The following is a 14,185-nucleotide window of genomic DNA, read 5'->3' as shown; positions in this document are numbered from 1 at the left end:
AAAAAAAACCGTCAACAATGAAAAAAAAATTATATTTGGATGTTTTTATTGTTGTGAAAGAAATTGCGTGTCTTTCTATTGATGCTGCTGTTCGCAGCATGTCCAACAAGTCCTCAGGCACTAAACGCAATCATTTATTCAATTTGAAATCTCTGGGAAGCCAATTATTAATGGTATATTTTTTGACAATGATATAACGTCATTAATGACAATAGCTGAACAAGTTGCTGATAAACAGTGCTAATTAATATGTTTTATCACTTGTATTAATCAGTAAACTTTTTTATGATATACGAATCCATAATCAAGTTCACTCCATCTGTCATTCAATTTGTTAGTAATTTTATCTTGAGTATATATTTCAACATACACACACCTGATAAAATGACCAATGGATTCATTTCTCAAGCAAGTGGCTAATGCAATAAGGGCATTGGGGATTATCCGATCTTGGCGACGTTTAAAGTACTTTATGTACTCAAGTGATCCTGATGATGTAATCAAGTGTTGGCAGTTAAGTGTAAGATCGCGACATTTCTCTGCTTTTAGAGGCTAACCTTGACAACATTGAGTGAATGCACTACTTTTTCTTCTTCCTTTCTTATTTGCCTCTAAATACCTTCATCTTCAAAATATTCAAATTACAAATTACACAACTTAATTATCTAAATGTGAAATTGTGTAAATAATTATTTATTATTCAGTTTCATTGTATTTATGTAAAAATTAAAATTCATCTTGTAATATCACATTTTAGTTAAATCAATATCATCCTTGACATCAAGTTGAATTTCAATATCTAGAAGCTCGTTGAAAGTTTACACGACTATCAACTGCAAATGCTATGGTCAAACATCTAATAACCAAACAAGCATACAAGTGCTACGTTTCTACTATGCATGATTTCCAGCAATTCACTTATAACACATTAATTATTTCCAGTTTCCTTTAAGCATGCAATCACTTAGCTGTTTATGCATAATAATATTCTATATGTATCACATTTCTCACCTTCAAATTACAATTAGTGCAAATAACATACATAATCCAATATAATTATTATAAATAGTCTATAACATGGATTTAAAGAAATTTAAGTCAATGACCAGAGAGCTAATAAAGATCTTAAGCGTGCGAAAATTCATTAATGGTCTTTATATAGAAAATGAATGAGATAATTACAAATAGCTGTGTGGAAAAAAAGTATATTGCTGTAATGCAGTTGACGTAGTTAATGTAATGTGGGACGAAAATTGAAATGGAATAAAATCTAAGCACGTTTACATGGTCTTTGGATGTCGCATCTCCTGTGATAGGTGATGGTCCGATGGCTTAAGCTTGGGATCCATGGCAGAGGTGGACCCTCTCCCCTGAATCTAACCGACCCGCGACGCTCGCTCGTCCGTATAAAAGCCGAGCTCCGGACGAGTACAGAGCATCAGTTCTCAAATCATCAAGACACAGTACCACCTCTCTGAACAGAGACGAGCGAGCAAGGAGTTTAAACGAGGAACTATATTTCAACGAGTCAATTACATCTACATATACAATCATGAGAGTATTCATGGTAAGTAAAAATTGCAGTGTGCTCATTTGTCCTTCCGCATTCGCTGATTCTCCCATATTTGTTTCCTTTACTGTGTGTGGATCTTCACTTTCTCCTGATTCACTACCAAGTTATGCAGTGAATTTTTTTTTTTTTTATTTAACTGACTTTTCTTTCCTTTCTAAGTAAATATTCTCACATTTCTTTTTGTTCATTTTTAACTAAAGATTGAAAAGTTTTTCTCATAAAATCATTTATTCTCTATCTTTTCCGCTATTTACTCACGCTAATAGGTAAAAAGAAAAATTGTAACCAACATTTTGTATTAATTGCTTCATTTTTTTCAGATCCTTGCTCTCGCCACAGTGGCGATGGCACGACCGGAAGCTGGCTACTCTTATCAACAACCTAGCGGAAGCTATGGAGCTCCAGGTGGTTCTTCAGGTGGTTTTTCTGGTGGTTCATCCGGTGGTTTTGGAGGTAGTTTCGGTCAAGGAATAGCATCCCTCGGTGGTGGATCATTTGGAAGTGGTTCATCTCTCAGTGGCTCATTCGCTGGAGCAGGCAGCAGTGCTTCTGCTGGATCATTTAGTGGTGGATTTTCTGGAGCTAACAGCGGTGCTTCTGCTGGATCATTCAGTGGTGGATTTTCTGGAGCTAACAGCGGAGCTTCTGCTGGATCATTCAGTGGTGGATTTTCTGGACCCGCTCTTATCCAGAAACACATCTACGTCCACGTTCCACCCCCAGAAGCACCTGAAGAAAGACCAATCCGTCCAATTGCTCCAGTTGCACCACCCCAGAAACACTACAAAATCATTTTCATCAAGGCTCCCACTCCTCAGGCACCAGCTGCTCCAGTTATCCCTGCTCTTCCTGCTCAAGACGAACAAAAGACTCTTATCTACGTGTTGGTGAAGAAACCCGACGAACAACAAGAAATCTCTATCCCAACTGTTGCTCCAACTCAACCATCCAAACCCGAAGTTTACTTCATCAAATACAAGACCCAGGCAAGTTTTTCATAACTTTTAAAAAGTTTTTTTTTTAGATTTAAAATATTGAGGAATTTTTAAAAAACTTATTAATAATAAATATTAAAATTATAGAAAGAAGCTGGTGGTGCCATCGGTGGTGGAGTAAGTGGTGGAATTGGTGGTGGAATCGGTGGTGGAATCGGTGGAGGAATCAGTGGTGGAATCAGTGGAGGAAACATTGGAGGTAGTGCTACTGGTACCACCGGAGTCGTAATCGGATCAGACCATGGATCTGGCCCAAGTGGACCATCAGGACCAAGCTCCAACTACGGACCACCAGGACAATCTGGTCCTTACTAGTCAATTATCAGCCCAATACCATTACCAACGCCAGCAACAACTATCGCAACAACCAAGATAATGATGATGATAATCGTCTGGTACGATCATGACGATTATCAAATATCATTCTGCTCATACTTCTACTTCTCATTCTCACAATTAAGCCGTGGCAGTAATTTCATATCAGTTAAACGCACGTGCGAGCGCGCATTAATTGCGCTTGTTACACGTTCGACGCATGGTAATACAAAGTCGATCCCGATGATGAGTGCCCGCACCTGTGATCGGCCTTGTGTTACCTTTCTCTCCTCGTTTTTTTACTTTTTTACCACTATCTCTTTTTTTTCATTTATAATTGTTGTTTTTTATTTTACATTAACGTACGACTGTAATATACACGAATGTCGAGAAAATATTTTTTTATACAACGAATGGAAATGCAACTATGACGTTAACTTGCAGTGTCAAGATATAACAAATCTTTTCTATTTTTTATACGTATTTTTTGCAAGAAAACGGTGGCGAAATAAAGCTTTTTTATGTATTTTTACATAAAAGATAAAAAAAAAACATCATTTGTTGTTTTTTCATCCTTTTTACTTATAAAAAAATGAACTATCAATCAGTTCCTTAATCCCTTAAAACCTTTACCTTTTAATAGACATAAGAATAAATATGGGAATGAGAAATAATGGACATATAATCATCTTGATGAAGCTACTACTTTCACCTAATGGATTTCGATCTTTCTCGAATATTTTTATGGCCACAGAACCATCACACAACCAAAGCAGGTGTCACGACCTTTGATCCAGACTACTTTCACCAGCTTCTTCGATCACTAAACTCTCTTACAATCATCCAAGCTCGTCTTTAGCATCCTTTCACATGAGTAGGTATTTTAAATATTTAAATAAAAAAGTAAATTTGCAATTTAATTTTCATTATCTACATTAATACCTTCTTGAGCTCATGTCCAATCTTCAAACTTAATTGAGTTATACAGTGATGTCTAAAAGATGTATCTACCAAGAATTTCACCAACTTCTAATTCTAATACGTTCATTGCATCAACGCTTTCATAGAATGACATATTTGAAACATGACCAAACTATCAATAAATCTGTCTAAAGAATCCTCAAACGATATTTTTCATGTTTCCTCATTCTTTAGTTGTAATGCCGTCATTGATTGACAATATATACACTTTTCATTTTATACCGTAGATTATGTAGCAACTGTCATCTGCTTTCACAATAGACAAAGACTTGGCTTTCTTCTTGTAAGTAATTTCCTTGAGACATCTTATTGATAAATTATTGTCTAATATTATTTCTTCTGCATCATTTCTATTCATTCTAAGAAGATTAACTTTTTCGCAACATTTTCCTTTTCCCTCTTGGCACATTTTGCCTAAGCATAGTCTGAAGAAAGTACATATACTACCAAAAGTAGAAATCTAAAAAAAAAAAAAAATTCAAGGATTGATGAATTATCTCAAGTGTGTTGAACGTCTTCCGTAAATGAGTTTTAATGGTGAAAATACTTTGGAATCAATCAGACTCGTCTCTAATGTACTTTTTTTTATTTAAGTAAACATTTATACTTAGCTTTCACTCGAAGGTTACAATTGCGGAAGCACCAGGTGATGATAAAATTTGAGTAAATGGGTTAAGAGGTCCAATTTTGAAGCAGATCAAATTTGGGAGAGTTTTTTTTTTTATTTATATACAAGAGAAAGTATAGAAACTTAAGTATACGTTCTTGAAAAAAAATATTAGTTTGACCTTTAAAAATGCTTGATAGCATGTCTGAAGCATATTAATAACTTCTGATGGTTGGAAAATGGTTTAGAAAATAATATATAGAAAAGATTAAGGTTTTACCTTGATATACAGTGTGTTCATTAGTTGGATGAGCATTTGTCTCAGAAAAGGTATATCACGTGTGCCCGGAAGCCAAGCGCGAGTGAAAGTTGACGTCGATTTGCCAACCAACGCGCGGAAGACTCCTTGAAGAATACCAATTAGCGGAACCGTGGTAGTCTTCTATTTTATCTTCATATCATCCATTTCATATTTGCAGTCAAATTAGTCAAGAAATCAATCTTAGTTTATTCCTTATTTGTACCGTATCTAATAGAGTACTTAAGTACTTACCTTATATATATATTTATAACTATCACAATAAATTTACCTTTAATAATATTCCATCAACATCACTCTTCATTCTTACATTTATTGGCGTGCAAATAATATAATAAAACGATCTAAAATACAAACTGTTGCAATATTGAACTGTGCTAAAGTTCGTATATTAGCAGAATACAAATGACATAGTTTCTTCAGCAATAAAACCACATATTCATACTAATTTTTTGCTTCAACCACTCAATAAATAACTGGTCATTTCTGAAAAAGAGAACTGTAATAGTGACATAAAGTATGATATTAAAATTAGTTATTTAATTACAATGTAAAAATATAAGAAATAAAAGAAGTGACGTTAATTAGCCCTCTCTGGCGTTAACGTTTTATCTTTTGCAAAAATCTTTCAGTTTGCACACAGTTACACTCGCCCATTGTGAAGCACAGTAGAAGCAATAAATCTCACTGGCCAGTATTTCGCCTGCCAGTCAGAGTCAATCCACCCAACGTATCCTGTCTTTCTACTATCTAAAGTAAAGAGATCCTGGCACCGCCCTCAACCTGATGAGCGCCTGGAAAATACTTCCAGGAAGTTGTCTTGTAGCTCAAAGGCAATAGCAGAGGAAAAATAAGTGAGAAAGAAAGATAAAAATATAATCATTCATGTTTGGTTTCTTTCATGCGTAGAGAAAATGATAAATCTTCAACAAATTTATAATGATTTTATATGAAGATTATTTTTTGTTGACTAACTTTTATTTTATTAAAACTTTTCGCTACATTTGCACATCTTCTAATTATTTCATATTTTTATTACTGCTAATAATTAATTTTTATGATGATGATGATGATATCTGAATAATTTTTTTCTCATATATAATCCAGTAATTACACTGAGCTAAGAAGATTACGCATAAACTTATTAAGCTTAGAATATATATAAATGAAATTCAGGTGAATTCCGGGTGTTAACAACACAATTTACGTGCTTGCATATATTCCTCCTTTCTCTTCATATGATCATCAAACACATTAAGAGATGAATATATGTGGCTCGTCTAGGATTTAACAACTTGGAACATATTACCAAAGTGGTGCAGTGTATGAAAAAATTCTCATTATTTTCATCCCCTCTGTTGATATGTAATTGGTCAGTTGATGATTTGTTACGTCTACATTTATATTATATCAAGTTATACTTGCGTTTCTACACTATTACTGGTCATTTATATATCAGTATAAAATTATAAAACTCGTGGTTTCCTTTCGAAATTACACGCTGAGTTACACTAATTGCCAAAAGATTTCACTCAAGAAGTAAATGTTCTTTTGATAGGACTTTTATCATTTTTTATGGCTAATTTTTTGTCACATTTAATATTCAGCTATTTAATAAAAATATTACTTAAACACATAAAAACAAATGAATAATGCAATGAGTTCTCTCTTCATTAAGGCTGGAAGTTTATCAGGACAATAGCTTTGGAAGCTTTTGAGAGAAATATTACGGGTGATTGCGTTCATACCAGGTACCATCCTTGGTCGAATTGCAGCAGAATGTCGAGAATAGCAATACATTCGTTAATGGTACATGTTTACTTGACTTGATTACACATATGTATGTGGATGTATACGTGATTTATATACTTGATGGGGCCCAGAAAAGTCTCACGGGGGAAATGAAGGGAAGGTATACAGTAGTCCACATACACTTGTATATATAACAACCCGTGGACAACGCTCATCTAGGTGGTATAAAAGTTGCGAAGACGACCGCAATCGAGGCACAACTGTTGTGATCGCCTGCCAGTGAAAATAGCCAGTGATCTAGTTCCGCGAGATTTCTTTCTTGGATCCTACTGTGCTTGAGATCCTTAACATCTATATCTATTAAATTGCAAAATTTTTTTTCATTTTCTTTACATCCGCCAGTGAGATTTGTACCGTTATAATGCGAGGGCTACTTGTAAGTGGAATACATGTACCTATTACAGTGAAATTAAACCGCTTTACATATTCTTTATCATCTAAAGTGATTGCCAATTTCAAGTTTATATCCTTGATTTCTCAATGTGATTTTAGTGACACAATTTTTTTATCGTCGGCTGCATTGTGATGTCTTTTAACAGCTTACCTTTTGGATTTGTATACATTTTCTTTCTCACATTTGTACTACCTATTTACTAATTTCACAAGTTTTTTTTTACCATTCAAATATTAGGAATTATGTTTTTAAAACAAGCATAGAATAAAATGAAATGTTCGGCATTAACATTAAGATGAATTGATAGTTGAAACAGTAAAAAGAATAGCAAAAGTCTCTTTCTCCAAGATTGAGAGTGTTTCGTGTTATGCTTTCTACAGGAAGTAATTAGAGTAGCTAGCGGGACAAGTTAATCTAATTATTATGCTATTTGCAAGTGAGAAATGTCTAGAACAAAAGAGTTTTAAATAATCGTGAAAGCGTTTTAATGTTTAAATATATACCTAAGTTGATGATACACAGGAGTGTCAATTGTTCATTTCTGTGGCTTAATTCCATGAAATAAACAGTTATATCTTCAAATATTGTGCAATAAATTTTGATTAATTTAATATTAATTTAAACTACTATTTTAACAGATAAGGCTGATATTTCTGACAACAGCATGTGTGTGGGCTAAACCCGCACCTGAAGCACCTGTGGATTCTTATTTCCCTCCCTCCTCCGGGGTTGGTGGTGGTTATCCTTCAGGTCCAGCAGACACCTATGGCCCACCACAACAGCCGCAAAGACCTCCAGTAATTCATAAACATGTATATGTTCATGTTCCACCACCAGAAGCTCCGGAATACAAACCACCGAAATATTTACCACCTCCTCAAGCTCCACAAAAACATTACAAGATAGTTTTCATTAAAGCTCCTACTCCTCCAACTCCAACAGCACCAGTTCTTCCACCTCTACCACCACCAGATGAGCAAAAGACGCTTATTTATGTATTGGTAAAGAAACCTGAAGATGCACCAGAAGTTGTTTTGCCTACTCAAGCACCTACTCAACCCAGTAAACCTGAAGTATACTTCATTCGCTATAAAACTCAGGTAGAACATTAGTTTTGATTAATATAAGTAGTTTATTTATTTCTAAAGTTTATAATAATGCTATTTTTCTTTAATCATAGAAAGAACAATCGGGAAGCTATGGACCACCAGCTGCTCCCCCACCAGACAGTTACGGACCACCAAGCTCTGGTGGTCCGGGGGGTCCTTACTAAAGCACCAGTACTCGAATGAATAGTGTGCCAACAACCAAAAATCGAATAAAAACAAACTCATAAAAAGTATATGAATATTATAATTATAATAAACTATTTTTTTATATAAAAAAAAAAAAGATTAAAAATATTTGTAAGAAAATTATTGAAAATACAATTTTTATTGGTTTAATCCAATCTCACAGCTCTCATTACTTACTATTTTCTAAGTATTTATTATTATTTCACCCGCAAAAATTTTAATTTAAATACCTTTGGAGTAGCCAAAGAGAAAAAGCTAGCATAGTGAAGAAAATTGAGTAATATTATAAGAAATGACTAATTTTAAAAAATGTTCATTTTTAAGTAACCGTGCGTTGTAAACGCAATTGTGCGTTAAAATGTTTAATTTTTATTTAAAATATTCTATTCTATAAAATTCTAATCTCTATGAGAGCGTTCTCCCCAAAGAAGAGGCTTTATGAATGGCGCAAGTAAGGGGTAAGAGAAAAAGAGTACGTGGCCGATCCAGTAAACACTGGAATAAATACTGAGGTATCGAGTATACGAGAGGAAAATAAAAGGGGCAAATGAGTAGCCCATAAAAACTAATGTATATATCTTCAAAATAGTCCATGTTACTACTTTACCTAGAGGAGTATTTATTGTCGACTGAAGTTTAGTATTCTTTTTTAACACAGGTGCAATCTGAAACAGAAATTATTCTCATTTAAAAATGCTGCTATGTTTTAAATGGTACTGAATTTACTCAGTAACTATATACGATAAATTTTAAAACTTACATCTTTTTCAAAGTACATAATAATGAATTCCATTGTAAAAGTTACATAGTATCCTGAGTGGAATCCATGCCAAATAGCTAGAAAAGCTAAAGTAAAAAATTGACTGGCGAAACGCGATCCAAGAAACTTCAACCTCTTATAAATATATTCTGCACACCAGTGATTGGTGTTCATATTAAACGATAAAATATAGTGATCGAACTGCGTAGCATTTTCGAACGTTAATAAATCTACGTTTTTACAGCCATCCCATTTAGGCGAGCCGTTTTCGTCTCTTCCAGAATAGGAAATTCCAAAAGCAGTACAGACCTTAAAGAATAAAAAAAATAGAAAAATAAGGTGCGGTTGTTTATAAATGGTAATATCTTTTTCTTACCGCTTCACACAACAGCCAGCAGCTTATGTATTTGTACAAATGGAATCTTCCCCATAGACCGAGGAGGAAGAGCTTCTTAACGAGATTTTCATTAGCAAAGGCAGAGCTCGATATATATTGGTCAGAAATGTAACGTGTTCCTAATTGGTAAAAGGCAAGGTAGATAATTCCAAGTACCATTCGTTTAACTGCAATAGCAACGCAATCTGGTAATCGGTCGATCTCATTAGGTGCCTTAAATCAAACAATAAGACAGATATGTTAATTAAAATCTTTAGGCAGATGTTTGAAAAAATTGAACATTTTTCTTACATTCTCTATAAGTTTCCCATCAATGAAGTCTAAATATCTTCTCATACTAAATTGTGGACCAACTAAAAATGATCCAGGAAAGTAAACGAAGCCTCCTAACTCTAATAAAGATGGTAGTTTCTTTAAAGCCACTTGTTTTTGGTATACAGATAATTTCGCTTCATCAACGTAACCATCAGATAAATTGAATGCGAGTCCTATCAGTCTTAGCGTTAATACACAGTGCGGCATTGTCCATTTTATATCATATTCATCAGATGAAGATGTCCAATAACCTAATCAAAATTTAATGATCATTATTTTCATTTATTTCAAGCTGTTGCATAATTACTGGAATATTTTTGAACAACTGACACAGAAATACAACTAAAATTATGCAACATCTATTTATAATCTTGCATCATTATCAAATGCAATTTTAATTACTTACCAACTGAGAGATAAATCATATTAAATATAAAGGTAAAGACAACACATAAAAATGATCCTCTAAAAACCAACAGAATCAGGTACGTAGCGCATAAAGCGAACGCTGAATGGCCTACATTCCATCCTAGAAAGAGATTTCACTCCGTTATTACTGTTTTCTTGCTTAATAACTTAAATGGCTGGTTAATCACTTGAATAATTGTGTTAATAAAAGAAAATCTTATTTACCAAAATTCCAGAATCCTAACAGGAATCCAGAAACTAAGAAATAAAGGTGCTGCAATGAGGGATTCTTTTTATAAAGCATGTGACGATGAAATATTGCTAATGGAAAACCTACAAAGTGAAGGAATAAATTGATTATTCAAATTATTATTATTAAGTTAAAAACCACATATATTATATATTTATATATAGATATAGACAAAATGATTAATTACCCATAAAAATTGAAATTAAGAGCCGCAATGCGGGTGTTGTACATTCTAAAAGATTTGCCAATGGATCAAGCATACTTGCTACGTCTTTTTCCATACTCATTCTTTCAATGAATATCGTGACTTGATAAACGATAAGTAGTTTGCTCGTTAAGATGTATGAGTTTACTTATTAATAAAGATTAAAATTCACGTAACAATTAGACTGCAATTTAAAAATTATGCAAATTCTACAGACACTGAATTGAAATACCGAATACTAAGCACTGAGTAAACACTTTTTTATCTTTTATTTCTTCATCATTATATGTGAAATTAGTCGACATTGTAGCATTTATCTATGATTAATAGTAGTAATAATAATAGGAATTGAGACAAAATATGATAAGAAATAGAAATAAGAGAAACTGATACACTTTAAGATGAGAAAAAATATGGAAGAAGAGATCAAAGCTTTCTCCTTCTCCGCTAGAGGTTCTAATGGTTGTCAATCTTTTGTATCTACTACAGTTAAAAATGAAATCTTGAAACAGTATAATATAATTAAATTATTTTTATAATTTTTTATTTTTATTAGAAAATTAGAAAATAGTAACAGAGTTTAATTATTATAATCTTAATATTTATAGAACATTATGATAAAATCACAATAGTATTAAGTATAAAAAAGTCTTATATGTTTTCTTATAAAATATAGACAACATTCAATATCTAACTTTTAAGAATAAGGATTTTAAAAAAATCTGTAGTAAAATATTTCGAACTAATAATGTAAAAGAACTTAGAATATTTAAGTTTATAAATGTATAAAATTTTTTAAGGAACAAAATACGATTTTTAGCATAACAGGTAAAACTTGTTTTTAATCTTTATCTGGGCTTCACATAACATACCTCTGTATCTACTCCAAACTCTAACAAATGCTTAATCCATAATTTTTGTTTTATAGAAAGGGTATCACCAGGTCCTTTAACCTCAACAATTTTACATTTTAAATCTGATGTATCCCACACAAATAAATCTGGAAATCCTGAACTCCATTGGCAATAATTAGAAGCAACTAATTTGCAAATGCCAATGACTGCTTTCTTGCCAAGACATTTAATTATATCCTAAAAAAATACATAATTTAATAAACTTTTACTTGTTATAAATTCATATAAAGATATTTATATAATAATTACCTTAAATTCATCGCAAAGTTCTACTAAACTGTATGTTAAAGACATATATTCTTTAGACATCATATAGTTCACACTAAGAAAGTTGGAAAAATCTTCAATATCCATATCTTCAGCACTAGCTATTCTTGCATTTAATTGCTCTTGACGATTAGCAAAAAATTGCGAACCGAACAAATCAAGTGGAGCTATTTGATATGGGCAAACAAAAGCACCAGGTACTGGAATTGTGTACAGTTCATTCCAAAAGAAACAACTAAATAAAGTAACTGGCAGTTTTCCTTCGCAATGAATATTTCGACTGAATCCATTATACTGGTAATGTTTTGCTGCTAGCATCTCAACTGATAGGTACTCTGTGTTGTTTTCTCCTATGTCAAGTCGCCAGACACTTTTTGTACCATTTGAAATACCATATTGCATCATGTTTGCTTCAACGGTGACTTCGTTAAATGCAATGTTTTCTACAGGAGATTTATGTTCATCTATTAGTTGCTGCATAAGCTCTCGGCTCTCAGTGCTAATACCAGATTTCCTTGATGCGAGTTTTCTAGCTCTCTCTAACATTTCAGCGATGTCAGCTGCAGATAATTTTTCTCCTGTCAACGCTCTCAAAGTAACATTCACACTCGCTTCCAAATTTTTATTATGACTCATTTCAATAAGAGCTAATTCAGCAAACCAACGTCCACGCCTGCCTTGAATTACATCTTTATAACTTATTAATGTCCTCAAATACTTGGTTGCTGTTTGAACATCTTCTGGATTCTTTTTAAATCCATCAATACTGGTCCATATTATTTTTGCCCAAACATAAGAAGGTTCAAATCTGCGAACATGAGATGGAAGAGGCGGCTTATCGATAACGTCATCCATTTTTTTGTCCAGAATATCTGTTAAGCGTTCAGAAGCACGAGTTCCTAGATTTTTTACTAATTCCCAATTTTTGTTAACTACTGCATTTGATATTTCGTAATATATTTCTTTAGCTTCAGTGAAATCTATAAGATGTTGGCGATTACGGAATATTGGAAATCTCTCCTTTGGAGTTGAAGGATAGACTCTAGTTTCATAGAAAACTTCATTCAAAATACGAAAAATATCACTAAAGGATTCATTGTAGTTTTGAATTGGGTATAGAAGAGTCATGATCCGCTTAATAAGGCTCCAACAATTCTCCGATATTTTAATAGATGGACCGATTATATCTTCTAACAGTTTTCTTAATGCTTGACTAGGAGTTTTAACCCCTATAAACATCGCTTTCTTTTTAGCATCAATTTTTAATAATTCTTCTTTTAGCTTTGGTTTGGCAGTTGTGTGAGGAACCTTCATTCTTTTCGCCACTTCTTTGAGCTCATCAACTAACATCATATCAATTAAAACTGAGGTATCTTCAGTACTGTAATCTGTAAAATAGTAATTAATTATTTTAATGGAATAATTCAAAAAAAGAAACATTAAAATGGATTAAAATATATCATAATTACCACAGTCAAAAAAGCCATTTTCAGTAAGTTCCTTGACAATCTGTTCATAAACTGGCATTTCTAGCTGCAATGAAACTTTAGATACGCGGTACCAGCCCGGTTTCCATTTCAAAAGTCGCGCTAGAACTATTTGTGCTTTTTCAGAAATAGTTAAAAATCTTCGTACGAAGTTAAGCTCTGATTTATTAAAGTAAACACAATTCATAGGCATTGAAAAAACATCAACAATAGCAGCAAATAACCTTTCAACATGCTTATTCTTTCCACACTCCATAATTTTTACGTCTTCAATCATAGAATTAATCAAAGAACCATATTTGACATCAAAAATTTTTTCCGCAAAAATAGTCTCTAAATCAAATTCCTTGGGTTCAACATCCTCGTTATCATCTATTGGTTCTTCTTTGAAAACTATTTGACTAAGAAAAGATTCGTCTTCTTTGTCTACATCTTCAATTTTACACTTTTTCATTGGAGAGCAACCAGCCTCCTCAGGCGGAGGAGGTTGACTTTGTGAAAATCTCTTCATTTTTTCTAGAATTAATGCCTGAAATAATAATGATTTAAATGATTAATTTTAATAAACGTTTAATAACCGGCAACTACACATTCACACTTTTATACCAACAACGCAATTACACATATGTATGTAAACAAACCTTTACGGGAGATATTTTTGATTTTGTCGATTTTTCTTTTCTTCGGAGATTTAGCACAAGTCACTCTGAAGAATTCTGATAATTCAGTCTGTCTCATTGTTTTTTTTTGCTCTACTTATATTAATTATCCAAAATATCTTTCGTCTTATATTTCTTTCTCAATAGATTACAAACTATCAACGGCATGCGGCCATTTTGAATACACGTGGCATTGACCAACAGGGGGCATGAAAGAGGAGACCTATAGCCA

The 14,185-nt window shown here is 33.0% G+C and overlaps 4 protein-coding genes across 4 annotated transcripts; 2 read left to right on the top strand and 2 right to left on the bottom strand.

Annotated features, from left to right (window-relative positions):
- Window positions 1-1,450: 1,450 nt before the first annotated feature.
- On the top strand, window positions 1,451-3,435 carry TwdlT (TweedleT). Its single transcript, XM_035095598.1, has 3 exons — window positions 1,451-1,567; window positions 1,894-2,559; window positions 2,656-3,435. Exons 1-3 carry the CDS (start codon window positions 1,553-1,555, stop codon window positions 2,881-2,883), a joined length of 909 nt encoding a protein of 302 aa, XP_034951489.1. The 5' UTR covers window positions 1,451-1,552; the 3' UTR covers window positions 2,884-3,435.
- A 3,337-nt stretch (window positions 3,436-6,772) lies between these two features.
- Window positions 6,773-8,391, top strand: TwdlE (TweedleE). The gene is made up of 3 exons (XM_035095599.1): window positions 6,773-6,978; window positions 7,635-8,096; window positions 8,177-8,391. The coding sequence occupies exons 1-3, from the start codon at window positions 6,964-6,966 to the stop codon at window positions 8,267-8,269; spliced, it is 570 nt and encodes a 189-aa protein (XP_034951490.1). The 5' UTR covers window positions 6,773-6,963; the 3' UTR covers window positions 8,270-8,391.
- Window positions 8,392-8,411: 20 nt separating this feature from the next.
- On the bottom strand, window positions 8,412-11,045 carry nes (lysophosphatidylcholine acyltransferase 3 protein nessy). Its single transcript, XM_035095597.1, has 7 exons — window positions 10,609-11,045; window positions 10,397-10,504; window positions 10,170-10,292; window positions 9,740-10,014; window positions 9,428-9,661; window positions 9,052-9,360; window positions 8,412-8,956 (listed from the first exon to the last, which is right to left on the bottom strand). Exons 1-7 carry the CDS (start codon window positions 10,706-10,708, stop codon window positions 8,690-8,692), a joined length of 1,416 nt encoding a protein of 471 aa, XP_034951488.1. The 5' UTR covers window positions 10,709-11,045; the 3' UTR covers window positions 8,412-8,689.
- Window positions 11,046-11,280: 235 nt separating this feature from the next.
- LOC118074477 (fanconi-associated nuclease 1-like) lies at window positions 11,281-14,182 on the bottom strand. The gene is made up of 4 exons (XM_035095698.1): window positions 13,936-14,182; window positions 13,277-13,823; window positions 11,790-13,195; window positions 11,281-11,717 (listed from the first exon to the last, which is right to left on the bottom strand). The coding sequence occupies exons 2-4, from the start codon at window positions 13,803-13,805 to the stop codon at window positions 11,475-11,477; spliced, it is 2,178 nt and encodes a 725-aa protein (XP_034951589.1). The 5' UTR covers window positions 13,806-13,823; window positions 13,936-14,182; the 3' UTR covers window positions 11,281-11,474.
- Between the last annotated feature and the right edge of the window lie 3 nt (window positions 14,183-14,185).

This window comes from Chelonus insularis, unplaced genomic scaffold, assembly GCF_013357705.1.
Source record: "Chelonus insularis isolate UGA/USDA-ARS -01 unplaced genomic scaffold, ASM1335770v1 contig_135_pilon, whole genome shotgun sequence".
Classification (NCBI taxonomy): Eukaryota; Metazoa; Arthropoda; class Insecta; order Hymenoptera; family Braconidae; genus Chelonus; species Chelonus insularis.
This window is presented reverse-complemented; position numbering and strand designations above follow the sequence as displayed.